Source organism: Toxorhynchites rutilus, chromosome 2 (assembly GCF_029784135.1).
Source record: "Toxorhynchites rutilus septentrionalis strain SRP chromosome 2, ASM2978413v1, whole genome shotgun sequence".
Taxonomy (NCBI): Eukaryota; Metazoa; Arthropoda; class Insecta; order Diptera; family Culicidae; genus Toxorhynchites; species Toxorhynchites rutilus.
In genome coordinates this window covers 270,741,220-270,758,500 of record NC_073745.1, presented here as the reverse complement: position 1 = coordinate 270,758,500, position 17,281 = coordinate 270,741,220, and the positions used below count along the sequence as shown (strand labels likewise).

The window sequence follows — 17,281 nt, the reverse complement described above, 5'->3', positions numbered from 1 at the left end:
ATCTGGACGGCCAATTGGCATCACCAAAACGCGAAATTATGCGTCCCTTAAATTTCGTTCGCAATATGGCCATATTCGGTCGTGTTGTGTGGCACGTGGCGCCGTCCTGCTGAAACCACATGTCATCCGTATCCATATCTTCAATTTGTGGCAAAAAAAATCGGTTAACATGCGGCCATAGCGCTCACCGTTCACAGTTACCGTCTCGCCGTCCTCATTTTCAAAGAAATACGGCCCGATGACTCCACCAGACCATAATGCGCACCAAACAGTGACTTTTGGCGGATGCAATGGCCTCTCAACAATCACGTGTGGATTTTCTGAGCCCCATATACGGAAATTTTGGGTGTTCACATAGCCACCGAGCTCGAAATGTTCCTCATCGCTGAAGAAAATTTGATGCGAAAATTCAGCATTTTGCTGCTGTTGTTCGTTCACCCAATGGACGTATGCCCGACGCATTCCATGGTCACCACGCTCTAATTTTTGTACCAGTTGGACTTTATATGGATGTAGGTGCTAGTCCAAATGCAAAATTCGCCACAATGATGTGTTTGACAAGTCCAATTGCTGAGCACGCCGTGGAATCGATACATTCGGGTCATCCTCCACACTGGCAGCAACAGCAGCAATATTTTCGGCCGAACGCACATTACGATGATGCACAGGTTTCACAATATCCGCTACGGATCCAGTTTGTTCGAATTTACGCACTACATTAGCAATTGTGTGCTCTGTAGGCCGTCCATGACGACCAAAACCCGTCCGTAATGCTCGAAAAACATTTGCTGGTTTTTTATCATTTTTATAGTATAATTTAACAAAATTAACACGTTGTGCGATGCTAAAACGATCCATATTGTAAAATGCCAGACATTCAACTGACGATATGACGCTTTGGTAGACAGCTATGTCAAACGGTTGTTAGCGCAGGACTGTATACTTTCGGAAGCCCGAAATGGAAAACCCTGTATTTCGTACAGCCCAAAGTGAACGAATTAAATAAACTCAATTCAGGAAATATTTAAGTTAAAACCATTGAAAATGGTGAATTAGTCCGCAAAAAGATGGTCCCTACTGGAAACCCTCGGTAAACGTTACTAAAAGAAGTTCAATTACAACCGAATCCACACAGAGAAACGAACTTTGATTCATTTGAACGATTCGATGATGCTGTGGATTATTGATATAAGGTGGATCTTAGATATCATGATCAGACTTTGGTGATTTCGAACAGTATCTGAAGAGGCCACAAGATATCTATAAATTTCGATAAAAACTTACCCGAATAAGTTGTGATGAGTGAGAGATTTTTTCAGACCAAAAATACAGATTTCATCATAGCAACCCTGGCGCTTATCACAACCACGCTCGCAGGCGCACTCGCAGAATTTCTCTTCGCACCGAGGCGACAATAGGCAAATCGCGTAAATAGAGGTCGCGAAATTTCAAGAAAATCGCGTAATTTTGAGAGAATCGTGTAAAAGATGCGTGAAAAAAAAATCACAGAAAAAAATCGCGTAAAAAAGAGTCCAGTGTTCCTGTTTTTCAAATGCTTGTTTCCCATTTCCCATTTTTTCTTAATTTCTGAACTATCAAAAACCTCTACCGTAATTTTATAGAATTGTATATTAACTATTCATCCTTCAAGTAATTCACAAGTTTTGCCATTTCTGTTAGATTTTGTTGACTTCCTCACCCGACTATTTTAAAATATACAAATATGCGAAGAAAAAAAAAAAAGGTCACTCCCAAATAATAAAGGGTGTGTCACATCAAATTGCATCACGGAAAAAACGCTGTAGAAATTTAATTTTTAGGAATTATATCTTCAGCTTTCGCTTATAATCAGATAAGAGTGTATAGATCACGTTGGCCATGCTTCACTGTCAATTTTTCGTAAATTTGGAAAAATGTCGTCGAACGAAAAAGAGCGTCGTGAATTAATCATGCGCACTCATTTCGAGAATCCGGAGTTGTCACATCGGGACATCGGTAAGATGCTGGGAATCGTCCAATCCACGGTCAGCAGAGTACTAAAACGATACTTCGAGAACCTAACCATCGACCGGAAGGTGAAGAACGGCAAAAATGGATGCTCCGTCAGTGAAAAAGATCACAAGCGCGTAATTAAGCAGTTTAGACGTGATCCGAGAAGTTCGGTCCGGGATGTCGCCAATAAGCTGAATTTGTGAAGTTCATTCGTCCAGCGGACCAAGCAGCGGGAGGGCCTGCGTACATACAAGGTTCAGAAGGCTCCTAACCGCGACGAAAGGTAAAACATGGTGGGGAAGACGCGAGCCCGGAAGCTATACACCGAAATGCTGACGAAGCCGCATCGCCTGGTAATAGACGACGAAACCTACGTCAAAACGTACTTTCGTCAGCTGCCGGGCCTGTTGTTCTTCTCCGCAGAGGACAAATTCAGCGTTCCGGAGGAGATTCGCAAGCAGAAACTATCCAAGTTTGCCAAAAAGTACATGGTGTGGCAAGCGATCTGCTCTTGCGGAAAGCGGGGCTCCCCCTTCGTGATGACCGGCACGGTAAACGGGCAGGTTTACCTTAAGGAGTGCCTACAGAAGCGCTTACTACCACTATTGAAGCAGCACGAGGGCCCGACCATCTTCTGGCCGGATCTCGCTTCGTGCCACTAAAGGGTGTGTCACATCAAATTGCGTCACGGAAAAAACGCTGTAGAAATTCACCCAGTAGACCGATCCTTTTGAAAATTTTAGACAGTAAAATAAAAACTATTAAACAACTTTTGGCATTTTCTTTTTATTCATACTTCAAGCCCAAGGCCGTATGCTCGTACCTTCCTCTTTACCCCGTCCATAAGGTTCTGTACAACGTCAGGTTGTAGTTTTTTTTTTGAACAGAAATCCATTTTCTCTTGAAGTCCGCCTCCGATTTGACAACTTTTGGGTTCTTCCGGAGGGCCTGCTTCGTAATCGCCCAATATTTCTCTATTGGGCGAAGCTCCGGCGCGTTGGGCGGGTTCATTTCCTTTGGCACGAAGGTGACCCCGTTGGCTTCGTACCACTCCAACACGTCCTTTGAATAGTGGCACGAAGCGAGATCCGGCCAGAAGATGGTCGGGCCCTCGTGCTGCTTCAATAGTGGTAGTAAGCGCTTCTGTAGGCACTCCTTAAGGTAAACCTGCCCGTTTACCGTGCCGGTCATCACGAAGGGGGCGCTCCGCTTTCCGCAAGAGCAGATCGCTTGCCACACCATGTACTTTTTGGCAAACTTGGATAGTTTCTGCTTGCGAATCTCCTCCGGAACGCTGAATTTGTCCTCTGCGGAGAAGAACAACAGACCCGGCAGCTGACGAAAGTCCGCTTTGACGTAGGTTTCGTCGTCCATTACCAGGCAATGCGGCTTCGTCAGCATTTCGGTGTACAGCTTCCGGGCTCGCGTCTTCCCCACCATGTTTTACCTTTCGTCGCGGTTAGGAGCCTTCTGAACCTTGTATGTACGCAGGCCCTCCCGCTGCTTGGTCCGCTGGACGAATGAACTTCACAAATTCAGCTTATTGGCGACATCCCGGACCGAACTTCTCGGATCACGTCTAAACTGCTTAATTACGCGCTTGTGATCTTTTTCACTGACGGAGCATCCATTTTTGCTGTTTTTCACCTTCCGGTCGATGGTTAGGTTCTCGAAGTATCGTTTTAGTACTCTGCTGACCGTGGATTGAACGATTCCCAGCATCTTACCGATGTCCCGATGTGACAACACCGGATTCTCGAAATGAGTGCACAGGATTAATTCACGACGCTCTTTTTCGTTCGACGACATTTTTCCAATTTTACGAAATTTCTACAGCGTTTTTTCCGTGATGCAATTTGATGTGACACACCCTTTATTATTTCGAAAAAAAAAGTTTCTCGGTTCGGAAAATTTGATTTTTCATTGGATTACGAAAAGATAGTCTTACTGCCGAAGATTGATTAGAGGGGTGACGTCCGCCCTGGGTGTGACCCGGTCTCGCTACGCCACTGGTGTTATATCTAAGAAAATGTTTCAATACGTACTAAAAAATCAAATACTCTAATAAAAAAAAATATGACTCGAGCAACGAGGAAAATTCTGTTCGACGCTATTTACATAAAAGGGGGTGGATGCGATCTGGCGGTCTCACGCTGAAGGTCACGATTACAATTCTTACTCCCGACATTCTTCCGAAGTGACGAACCAGCCAAAAGTGTTGAAAGTCACTATAATACTGGATGGAAAAAAAATACATAAAAGGACCCATTCTTCTGAAATTCGAACTCAGACGCAACACTAAAGATTTCTGAAGACTAGCAATAATGATTGAATGGTGTAGCATTCCAGGATCTCATAAAGAAATGACCAAGTTTGACTGCAATAATTTCAATATGTCATTTTTCTCAACGAGGTTTCGAACATTGGGGAGATAAAAATCTTTTACTGCACGGCGAATGACGTGAGATGGCTCGAGCGTGGCTATTACCGAAAGCGAACAGCGTGACTATAGTTTGTAATTAGATGTGATTTGCAGTCGTATTCTATTCTGTTATCGACTCGGTTATGAAATACAGGCTAAAAGGTAAGGCGACTTCCAGAGTAAAACGAGTGACTTCGGCATCCAAAATTTATAATTATACAATAAGTAATGTAATGAGTAGACGCAACACAAACTAACATTATACAAATTATCATAAATCACTGATGATAACCAAATACTTCGTTCTTCGATTCTAGTGTACCGGTTGGGCTATGGCTTTACAACAACCATATGTAACGCCCACGATTAATCTTCGTAACGATCCTTGGAAGAAGAGAAAATTCTGAAAAAACAAACAATATATTACTCCACTCCACTCTAAAGATTTAGTTCATGCGCATACAATTAATTTGACAGCTCCAATCAGTGTAGCCTTCACGGGAACGTCCAGATCACGTGGGAAATTGAGGGTAAAATTGTCGAAATCGTTTACCACCTCACAGAGTAATCCGCTCCACTGTTTGACGATGCTTCCAATCACTTCGCCTCCCGGAGTAACAATTTTGTAATGTAAATCGCCAAAGAAGCCAAAATTGCATCCCGGACCTTCGATCTTCAACACTACGCTCCCCTCTTTGTTCAGAACACTGAAACGTGACCTCCATGCGGACCAATCATGCTGGACAGTCCCATACACCATGCCTATTCCGCTCGAAACGGTCAATCGCTCTCTGCTGAATGGCAATGGATAACAACAACAGGGTAAACAGCAATTCATCACGCAGCGCGTTTCTCTTCTGAACCGAAGCGCTATTAATCCGTTCGTCTTGACCATATTAGACTCGGTCCGAAGTCCCTGGGGCATGCAGTTTCTCGCACAGAAATCCTCCTGCTCCTGTATCTGGTAAATGATTCGGTCGTTTTCGTCGATCAGATCAAAATTAATAGGCATATCGCAGCCACAGACCAGCTGAGCGATGTGCAACTCCTGTTTAAAAACAATCGCTTCTGTTTCGACCAGATGTTCCAATCCGGCTAGTTCCGGTACTGATGGTTGCTGCGTTGGTGCGGCATGCTGTCCGGGTTGTTTGATGATTGTTTCTTCCAGCTCAGAATATGATGGGGGTGGCGGAAACTAAAAGGGTTTAGAAAAAAAAATGAACTCAATAACTCTGCGAGTTAATCCATGAATATCATGGAAAATTCAACGAATTGAAGTTTTCTATTAGGTGTACCGGAAGTTTCTTCGGTTTTACCACAGATTACAACGTAACTTGATTATTATTCCAGTGACTCAAATTTCCAAACATTCGTTAGAAAGCTACTGTCATTGCGCGTCTTTTTCATTATATGTCAAAAAGTTGAAGCGTAAACAATACAGTTTGTTGCCACTTCGAATATGTCGAATTTCGTACCAACGAGAGTGTTTTTGCGGGGAGTGTAACTTCATTACTTCAAAAGCTGCGGAAAGTCATCGCATTTTGGTGGAAGTTTATGGTGACCATGCTCCAACTGAACGAACGTGTCAGACGTGGTTTGCACAGTTTAAAAGTGGTAATTTTGACATGGAAGACGAAGAACGCTCCGGACTGCCAAAAAAGGTTTGAAGATGAAGAATTGGAGGCTTTACTCGATCAAAAGCCATCACAAACGCAACAAAAACTTGCAGATACACTTGGAGTAGCTCAGCAAACCATATCCGGACGTTTAAAATCAATGGGAATGATCCGAAAGATAGCACATTGAGGTGCCGTATGAATTGAAGCCACGAGACGTCGAATGCCGTTTTTTCACGTGCGAACAACTGCTCCAACGGCATGAAAGAAAGAATTTTTTGCATCGAATCGTTACTGGTGATGAAAAATAGGTCTATTACGACAATCCTAAACGTCGGGCAACGTATTGATACCCCGGCCATGCATCAAAATCGACGGCCGCGAGGGATATTCACGGCCAGAAGGTTATGCTGTCTATTTGGTGGGACCAGCTGGGTGTGGTGAACTATGAGCTGCTAATACCAAATGAAATCATTACGGGGAACCTCTACCGACGACAGTTGATGCATTTGAGCCATGCACTGAGGGAAAAACGGCCACAATACGAGCAAAGACACGATAAAGTTAATTTGCAATACGACAATGATTGGCTGTATATCACGAAACCGGTCAAAACTTGCTTGGAAACGCTGAAATGGGACATTGCTCCGTCCGATTACTACCTTTTTCGATCGATGCAACATTGTCTGGTTGACCAACACTTCTCCAATTTTGGTGAACTCAAAGGTTGGATCGATTCGTGGTTAGCCGACAAACCGGCCGATTATTTCCGCAAAGGGATCCGTGAATTGCTAGAAAGATGGGAAAACGTTGTGACTAGCGATGGGCAATACTTTGCATATTAAATTTGTAACCATTTTTGCAGAAGCATTCATTTTTGAAAAAAAAACGAAGAAACTTACCGGTTACAAATTTATCAAAAGCGATGTCTCAATTTTAATGCTACTCTTTATAAATTCGCTCTTTTGAAACCCATATTTTGATTTATACATTATCGTTTGGAGAGCTGAGAGTATAACGGAAGCAGTCGATTTAAATAATCTACTATTGAATTTCATATTTATGTTGATGGGTACCGCTCCTTATTGTTACTACATTATTTGAACCACCATATAACACTGAACGCTAATAAACGTGGAAAATGTGAACGATATCTGAAAATCATAATCTTTCTACGTGTAATCTTGCGCTAGCACAGTATATTACCGGTCCATTTTATCCCGATCCTACAGAAAAGATTCAACTTTCCGGCCATTTCTTATTCCAGTAAAAACATTGTGAATATTTTCGAAATAATCAGCCAAATGTTTTACAAAAAAGTGTTTTCCGATCCTTATTACTGAAATTGAAACAGACCAAAAAGCAGTTTCGTTGTTTAGATGCAGGTAATGTGTACATATAGTGGGGGGATATGGACAGGTTTGTGTTATACCAAGAGTAGAAGTTTGTCGCTCGTGAGAGGAATAATTTTATTCAACCAAGCTCTAAATTCTTCACAAATCCGTCTGTTAAACGATGAAAAAATCGCATTAATCCACCTAGAACTATTTCGCTTTTAGTTCCAATCAGTTTCTAGACAGTTCACCTTCAGCGATTTGACTTCCGTTTAGAGACGCAGGGTATTCCTCCCACTGGCAACTGTCCGTTTCACCCTACCAGTACAATTATTTCAATAATTTAATTTTTCCACTCACAAAAAAAATTTACTTTTCCGTACATACCTAATATTGCTTCTCTGTTAACTTCAAACCCGAAATATAACCATCAGGGAATTGAATTTTGAAATCAAACTTTATACGCGCGATATAGCTGAAATTTTCTGGCTACAATACGTAAAAATGTATTATTTTTACATGGAGAAACGAAATTCCGCGAAAAAACAATATATCGAGACAAATCCGTTCTGATCTCACTTATACTGCGACGCATTGTATTGAATGAAGCAAATTATTTAGGAATTATTACACTGCCCGAAAATGAGAAAAAAAAAATTTCGATTTCATGATCAACTAGCTGACAAAAAAAAATTATTTTCCTTATCACATCCACGTTTTCTTACTAAGCGCACGTTCATGGGTCCAATCCCAGAACTGTTCATTGATTGATCTTCTAATCTACCCTTTAAAATTATGTTTACAATAAAATTTCAGTACTTCTACCAAAACTCGACATTATAATATCAGATTATTTTCAGATACAATTCTCGTTCAAGATTTTCAACCACTTGCAAATAACATGTTTCTCCGTTACATGGAATAAATTTTTGATTGAGATAGCCCTAAATCAGACAATTCCTCTCTCGAGTTTTGCTCCTATCAACACATTCGGCGATCCATTTTTATTTATATAGATAGAAGACGATATAGGAGTGTGTTTTATCACATTAAAATTCATTTCCATTTTCGAAAGAAGATCAATTTCGTTACTGCAAACATTAAATGGACTAATAACGCTTATCAATATGTAATTGCAGAACACATACCAATTGAATTTTTCGAATTTTCCCATTTTCCTTCAGAGTTTTTCGAAAACTTTCAATTGTCATGTTTGGTCGGAATATGTTTGGTTGAAATGTGTGCATTATTTTTATGGGACCCCTTCCCCTCCTTTTCAGAGGAGGAAGGGGTGTCATACCATTATAGAAACATTTCTCGAACCCAAAAACCGTCACATCCTAAATTTGGCTCCATTTGCTTGATTAATTCTAGAGTAATGCAGAAAATTGTGTTTCACTTGTATGGCAGCCCCACTTTGAGAGGGGGGAGAGGAGGGGTCTCGAACTATTATAGGAACCTTCCCCAAAAACCCCTACATACCAATTTTCATGTCGATCGGTTCAGTAGCTTCCGAGTCCATAAGAATCAGACAGACAGAAATCCATTGTTATATATATAAATTTTATGTTTTGAAATAAAAAAAACCTTTGCAATGATACAAACGAATTTTCTCAACCGGTTCGTCTTATCTCCCGTTCCCCAACGTTATGAACAGGCGGATCACGCTGTTCTTATCGAACAATAAGCAAATGAGTACTATAGAACTTTTCTGAAATCACTGGGAATACCAAGTGCGATATTCTCTGCTTTTGTCTTAATGGTACACTTTGTACAAGTGTATCGCACAAATGGTAATTAATTTTGATAACACTCAAACCCTCGACATAAACTATGTAAATTACACAGAAAACACGAAAATTATGCGTCCTTCTTCTGGTCAAATTCTCGGCTAGACTCTCTTTGCACGAAGATATAGTTATAACTTTATGTCTGTTACTACACACAACTTCACATTAAATCGATTCCCGGGATTTTTATATTTTATTCTAATGAAATTAACAAATCTACCAAATTTTCCGCTTTTTCCACTTTTTCAGCATTCATCTCTGCAACTTTTTTTTCCATCTCGAGCCGACTGCTGCCACCGACAGGAACTGGATGTGATTACTTGAACTTGAACAGCTTCACTAGACCACTACTTTCGCGATCAACGATCCGGCACTGACTAATTCGAGTCGGGAATTAAGAATGCGATCACACTTGCTGGAACGCCACCAAATGATGAATACGCGCATACTGAGAAATTATATATTATATACATTCTCCGCATCGGGCTGGAATACAAACACAAATGTGATAATACTTACGACTGGGGGAAATACGTTAGATTTGGAATTTTTCGAAACATTTGTTATGACGCTTTCATTTTGGCGAGGATCTCTTGTTTTCGAATTATACAAACATTGCGCGCAGTACAATGATGCACAGACTTATCTGGATCAATTTCTCAGAAATGTTAAGCCGCATTGATTTGGGTTGAACTTCGCAGATTCAAACAAAGAATTCCACTACTTTCCAAGTAATATGTCATACCCGTAACTGTTTCATTTAGAGGTGCTCTTCCCACGGGGAATAAATGATGGGCCACCAATGTTTCGTGCCATACTGGTGAATTGTTCAAAATTGTTAGACAATACATCATGGAAAGACATAATCCAGCACAACATATCAACAAAATGAAAAAGAATAAAACCCACTTTCCCCATCGGATAATGCACAATAAAACAGATCACATTCGTAAAATTCGTAATGTAGAATCCGTAGCGGCGGTAGCGAAGAACGTTGGGGAACTGGTAGTAAAGTGATCAGTTGCTTGTTTGATAGTACACTGCGTTTCATAACTATAGAACCACTCCATTTTTCTGAGTTTCCAGAGATATGTAAGAAATCGGTTGAATGGAAGTATGTAGTGCAGATTACAATAACTGTCATCATTTATAAGACTGGCCATTTGAATTTTATGGTTATGTTCAGGCGCGAAACATTCAAAAAACAAAAATTCCAGTGTTTCATAACTATAGAACCAGATAGAGAAACTCCCACTCCTTTACAAAATTAACGTCAATTTCACATGAATTACAATGAGTTTCTAATTCATAGGTCATCTTTAGTTCTCAATCAGTTCAAATAACCCATTCGGGTCGGTTTCGACCAAGCTGCACCATGTTGTAGTGTGTATCTCGTTCTACGCAGAGGATACGGCTCGTTTAAGCTCTTCAAATCACTCATACTGCTTGTAAGCTGCATCTACTATCCATTCCTTATAGGGTTTTGATCTGGTAAACAAGTTGACCAGTCCAGAATCTGAAGCCCATGCCATGACCTTCCGGATTTTATGAATTGATGTCATATTACTCAATTATCATATTGTTTTTGATGCAAAAACATCAGTGAATGATTCAGAAGTACTTCGCTGCACTTCTGACTTTTCATTCGTGTTGATGGTATACTATCTAAACCAGGCCTTTTTGAGAAAACTCTCCCCAAACCATAAAAATTCCATCTCCAAAGCTGCGGGTCCAAAAACTAAATTGTTTCCCTAACGTGTCATGTAATTTTTCAACTCGTAACTTTGCAGGCGACAGTTTGATGGTTTAAGGAAAATATTTTCAAGAAGGCCTGGTTCAGATAGCCTTTGATCAACACGAATGCAGAGTTGTATCGTTCTCTTTTGTGTCGGGATTTGTAGCACGTGAAAGCAAAAGAATGCCACTGGGGGAAATGATTTCTATAAGATTATATTTGAACGAACGAATGTGAATTATTCAATGAATCTCGTCTACTCCGACAATAGCATGGGTGGCCAAAGGGTAGTTCGCGGTCTACCGATCGCCCGCGCGGCTATTCCTAGGCGTCCGCCAGCTGATCTTGGATAGTGTCTCTCAAATACAATGAGTTTAATATCTTTTTACCTTTTGCCGTGATAGTTTTATAATGTGTAGTGAGAGGAGATATCTATCCGTGTAAGTTTCTGTTTTTATTTATTTAGCCAGATTGTTCGTTATATGATTTTCACACATCCAGTTGTTCGACCATAGCTTGTATTTAATTTAGCACCAATTTTTTTTTTCAAAACCGATTTTTTTTTCCGATGGTTTTCTGGTTTTCAAAAATCTCAAATTTTAACATCTGCGACACCAGTAAATGAAGTCCGAATGAGCTAATATTTTGCATAGGGTATATTATCGTGCAAATCTACACTTCGTAGCATGTTCCGAATGAAAAAACGAGATAACTATTTTTATTGGCACCCAAAACCATACGTTTCGTACCGTACTTCGAAAAAAAAGTGCCGATTTTTAACGATTTTTTTTTCGAGATGACACTAGAAGCCCTGTTTAGTATTCCGGCGGATTTCCATTTCTTTCGAAACCGTTATTTCGTTCGAGTTATAATTTTACGTTCCTTATTTCGAACGTATTGCCCATTTAATGTTCGAAGAAAAACAGATCGAACGAAATGCAAAAACTACTCGAACGGAATACAGAATGAAGTTTTATCAACTAGGTCGAAATATTTCGAATCGATCAAAATACAGAATAGGGGTTTAGATCTCGACGTTTGATGCAATTTTAAGACATTTGGCATCGCAAAAAAAAATTTGAAAACCCCGATTTCCTTTACTCCCTTGGGTGATTTTTCGATTTTCAAAAAACTCGTCCCGGAGCGTCGATTTTTGACAAATTTTTTTTTTAAGAGATGACAGTAGATCTCGACGTTTCATGCAATTTGAAGGCATTTGGCATCAAAATTTTTTTTCGAAAACCTCGATTTCCTTTAATCTCCCCTTGAGTGATTTTCGGTTTTCAAAAAACTCAAGCTTTGACCGCTGTGCGACACTAGTAAATGAAGGGTAAGGTAGTTTTTCGTGGGAATCAACATTTTTAATCAAGTTCGCTTTTAAAATTCGAGATGACCATTTTCATTGGCACTCTAATATATATCACCTCTACGACAGCAGTCGAACAACAGAGAGCATTGCGTGACTAATGCGCCACTCTGTTTTTTTTAAGAGAGTTTGTATGCTATCGTTCAGATCTGTAAAAATTATCTGATGATTTTCACAACGAAACATACATAAGCGTACCTCTTATTTTCAAATTTTTCCTTTTTATTCTGAATATCCTTGTTTTATATATAACGATGTGCAGAGTCAATTTTTTAAATACTCTATCATTCTAATTTGTGTGAAGAAAAACTCAAAATATGTTGAACGTGCTGATCTGATGAGCCTTTCTCCGGTGATGGTATTTTACACGTACGTGGGAAAATCCTTCTTTTATATACAAATATTTACCCATGACGGTCCGAACTTCAATTTAGAGATATGCCCAACTAACAATTCCTCATCAGTATGACGTTTTTATGATAGTTTCGTTCAGCTCTATGCTTAATAATGCCTGAACTGTTTATCATTAAAACTTCTATTGTCAAAAGAAATTATCAAGTTACAGCCAATATTGGTCGTTGAATTCTGTTTAAAGTAAACAAGAAAATCTTAATCCAACATCAAGGTGTTGTGGAAACGTTTATTTGACCATATTTTGATTTGTTTAGGTCTACGGTGACTGCAGGTGATCTTTGTTAGACTGCATCAGTTTCTCAATTTTCTTTAAATAGAATCTACTTTTTAGCACATTGACAGACATTTTCAAGAGTCTTTTACAGCTACCAGAAAAAACTTGTTCAGCTTTTGATGAGCTGTTGAAAAGAAACAATGAAATGGTCGAGATTTGAACTCATGATCCTCTATCAAACCATTTGCTCCGTTAGAACACCTTAAAATACATTTTGCAGCCAAGCAGTTAAAAATTACCATAACAAACGCTTGCAGCAAAAGTTTATTTCAGTAGTCCGTCATGAGCTGTACAAAAGCTGCTTTGCACTTAAGAAATTTTTATAACGTTTCTCTGGCATATTATACAAGTAAATATCAATGGTTGAATAACGGTTTCAATTTGGTCTGAATAATCTCTTATATAAAGTATAGCTCAGTATGCTCTTATTAGGCACTCAATACTATTGTTCGATGGTTATTCAACTGACTAGTTTAATAACAGCAAATAATTGTTTGTTGAGTAATACATAACCTCACAATTCCGTAGGATGATCGTTGAAACAACTCTACAGTTTTGTAAACAAGTAACTGGGATCCAGATCCAGATAACACGGTACCAAGGGAAGTAATACAAACCAAGGGAAGTAAATACAAATACAAATTATTATTGCGATCGACTGGTAGCGAAGTACATTATCTCGATGAAAAAGGAGTATTAATTTTCAATAGTACCAATGTTATTTTATTTTCGCTAATGATAGTTTTTATACCGCGAGGTAATTGAGAAATATATTACTCTACTTGGGAGTATTTTTTATGAAAAATATTCCTTCAAACATTCTCCTATATTTAATAATAAGGCATTAAAGAAAATAATGTTTTACATTTTACAAATACATTTTCTAATAATTCGATAATACAATCAATGTTGGTAGACCGCAACCTGACATTTGGTCAATCAGTCGCCCGCAATGACCAAAAGTTTGGCCACCCCTGGACTATAGGATGCAAACTGAAAATAAGACATATTGGCGCAATTTCTTGGCCAGGTCGAATACTTTTTTTACCTACCTTGTAAACACTCAATAAGTGTTTTAAGTGACGCTTCTTTAGGGGTCAATACTGCATTTGCAATCCTTCAAATCCTGGAGATCACGGCTTGACTCATGTTGCTAAATAATGTAACACTTTTCTTTGTTGAATTCTGATGATTACGCAGAAACGAAATAATGCTATTTCTTTTCCGTCACTTTACATTTGCTGACGGTCACCACTGGTAATTTTTAAACAACTGCAGAACCATTTTATTCATCCTTCAGGTATCTATACGATCCATTTATTATTACTATATCCACAGTGATTCTTAATAGATACCTAAAGCTACAACAACTATTCGATATCTAGAGATCTTGATATGATAGAGAATCTTGAAAAATCTTTTGTTAGTTAAATTTTAATGTGGTATTCTAGTGTAGAGACACGAATTTCGAACGTTTTTTCGAGTTCCGTTAAAATAAAACAACAAATATCTCTACTATCCATTACATCATCACTTGTTCATCTATCTTTTAACAATAAAACAAAAATTGAACGAAGACAAAATATTCGTACCTAGAATAGTTATGAGCTGATGAAGTGAGAGGGTTAAAAAAAAGTTGTGCCATGGCGTACACGAGTCCAGCCCTTCTGGTTGTCTATAAAATATCGAACAGATTTTGAATCAGTAAAAATGCCGCTAACGCATGAACCTCGGACAAGTCAGGAACATCTATTTTGAAAAAAACGTTTTCGATTTTTACGTTTTCCGATTTTTTACAAATAGTAAAATTTTAAAAATATATTTTTTAGAGGCTCATGCGATAGAGCGATGCATGCAGATTGTATTCATATAAATTTGTTGAGCTCTCGAACAGTCAAGACGTCTTTGCTTTCGCTCTCACCACGTGGAAAATTACCTATTGTTCATATGCACAATAATGTTAAAGTGTTCTATGCCGAGTACAACTAGAAATCAGTCCCAAAAACGATTGGAAATTAGCCCAACGAAGGATGTCAATAAGGACAATCAGATCGCTTCAGAAAATCCAGCGAAACGATCGTTACAAGAAAGTGTAATTAATATGAGTGCCGATATGAACCTAGTAGAATTACGTAAACTGCTAAAGCTTAAAATCCAGTCTTCCTAAGATGAGATCCAGCGAAGCATCATGGATATGAAAGACGAGCTAAAAAAACTCGGTAGTGAAGTGGAGGAAGTTAAACGGTCCCAAGGATTAATAAATACTGAATTCGAGAATTTTAAGGAAAATCTTTTCACAGCGACGGAAAGATTAAAACAGATGGATATCGAAGTAACATCTCTGAAGGCCAATCACGTACAGGCATCTCAGTAAGTTTCCGTGGACCGTGACATGAATTATATCCAGCAAGAACAACTCTCGAACAACATGCCCATATCGAACGTCATTAAAACTGTTGGTAACGATCTTTGTGCAACTGTGTATAAAATTAGCGAGATTCTTGAGGTAGAGCTGTTCTTTCGCGATATTCTTGCCAACTCCCGGCTACCAACGCGAAATTCCAAACAGATTGAACCGATCTTGGTTCAGTTCTCCAATCGGGCAGTGAAGGAAAAAATAATGACCACTGCGAAGAAAATCACACTGTAGTGTCGAAATCTCGGTTTTTCCACAGATCGGCGAATCTACTTCAACCATCATTTAACGCATAAAAATCAAAATTTGCTGCAAGCGGTTCGAAGTTACAAGAAAGGGCACAACTACAAATTCACATGGTTCAACAAAGGGTACATTTATACCAAAAGAGACGAAAGCTCTCCAGCAGTACATATTCTATCGAGAGAAGATTTATCTCGTGGGGCCGAGCAATAACCTCATCTTTTTTGTGTGTAACCACTACAACGGTTTTCTTCTGTTTCGATTGTGGATCAATTGGATCAATCGAGATTGATCATCGGCATGATACGGTGGCGATCTCTTCGTCGAATTTAAATATTTTGCACCTTAACACACGGAACTGTCGTGGTAAGCTGTATGATCTGGCCCAGATGATCGATGACTTGAAGCATGTCCATGTAGTAGTTTTGATTGAAACGTGGCTTTATCTCAATGAAATTTGCAATATAATCAACTACGATGTATACCATTCGTGTAGATCCGACCGAGGCGGTGGAGTTTCTATGTTTGTACTATCTACATTAAAACATAGAAAGTTTTCGAAATGGTAGATGATGTCAATAACTTTCTAATAGTTGAACTATTGGATCACTGTAGCATCTCTACTCACCCTTCTTCTTTCTTATAATTACGTGCACTCATTTTATTCATGCACATCCAAAATTACTGCCTAACAGACAATCTTCACTAGGCCATAAGACACAAGGTCGATGCCTATTCGATACCCCTTCCGTATTTACATAATTGTACCCAAACAGCATGCGCAGTATGTTTATGACCCAATCCATATTTTCGGCATGGGCATAGAATTGCTCACGCTGCAGAACACATTTGATATTTATAACCCACTTCCTACTTTCGACATGGGCATAACCTTGCTCACGCTGCAACGCACATTTGTTTGTCAAACACATGGTTGACATTAACTTATTTTGAAAACATCGTTGGTGGCTTGAGTTTGGGGACGGAAAATGGGAACATAAATACATACACCGGAGTTAGTTGGTAAGTGAAGAGAGAAAACAAAATCAGTCTTATGAAAACCTAAACGTGCGGCAGTCTGTAATCCGAAAACGTCCCATGAGTTACCGTCGGACATCACGTGTGTTAGAAATAACATCACTTCACAACATCAAAACTTTTGGTGTTTATAATCCTGTGAATGATTTCGTTCAAAAGTTCGAAGATACATTGAACAAATACAGTTGAACGGTTGTTTTAGGAGATATGAATATCAAATTATTAGATCATAAAAACACTGTTGTTATCGATTATAAATGCCGCATAAGTGCTCAAGGATATGAAATGTTGAATGAACTGAACTGTAGTTATGCAACAACAATATCAAATACAGTCTCAACAGTCATAGACCATATAATAACGAATCTTTCTAATTATGAAATATCAATAATTCTCAATGAAACCGAAAATCACATATCTGATCATAAAACAATTATTTGTTCTATTGGAGCCAAACTCACTATTCATGAAATATAAAAATGAAAGACATTGAGAACTTGTGAATTCTTGCGAAGATTTTGAGAATCTTTGTAACAATAAAATAAATAGTAACAAGCATACTCATCAATTATCGGAATCCAAGACACCTTTGCAACCTTACATAAGTAGGGAACTCTTTGAATGTATATAAAAGAATAAGT

The 17,281-nt window shown here is 38.9% G+C and overlaps 1 protein-coding gene across 1 annotated transcript; it reads right to left on the bottom strand.

Moving 5' to 3' along the window:
- Window positions 1-4,607: 4,607 nt before the first annotated feature.
- Window positions 4,608-9,870, bottom strand: LOC129770129 (phospholipid scramblase 2-like). The gene is made up of 4 exons (XM_055772774.1): window positions 9,674-9,870; window positions 9,375-9,602; window positions 4,878-5,609; window positions 4,608-4,817 (listed from the first exon to the last, which is right to left on the bottom strand). The coding sequence occupies exons 2-4, from the start codon at window positions 9,429-9,431 to the stop codon at window positions 4,728-4,730; spliced, it is 879 nt and encodes a 292-aa protein (XP_055628749.1). The 5' UTR covers window positions 9,432-9,602; window positions 9,674-9,870; the 3' UTR covers window positions 4,608-4,727.
- Between the last annotated feature and the right edge of the window lie 7,411 nt (window positions 9,871-17,281).

What these genes read in the sequence shown, in the direction of transcription:
- LOC129770129 (XM_055772774.1), bottom strand. Translation starts at nt 9,431, where the DNA reads ATGGAAAAAAAAGTTGCAGAGATGAATGCTGAAAAAGTGGAAAAAGCG. An exon ending in TGGAAAAAGCGGAAAATTTG is followed by an intron (nt 5,610 to 9,374) that starts GTAGATTTGTTA and finishes AAACCCTTTTAG; the next exon opens with TTTCCGCCACCCCCATCATA. An exon ending in TTGGAGCTGTCAAATTAATT is followed by an intron (nt 4,818 to 4,877) that starts GTATGCGCATGA and finishes TTGTTTTTTCAG; the next exon opens with AATTTTCTCTTCTTCCAAGG.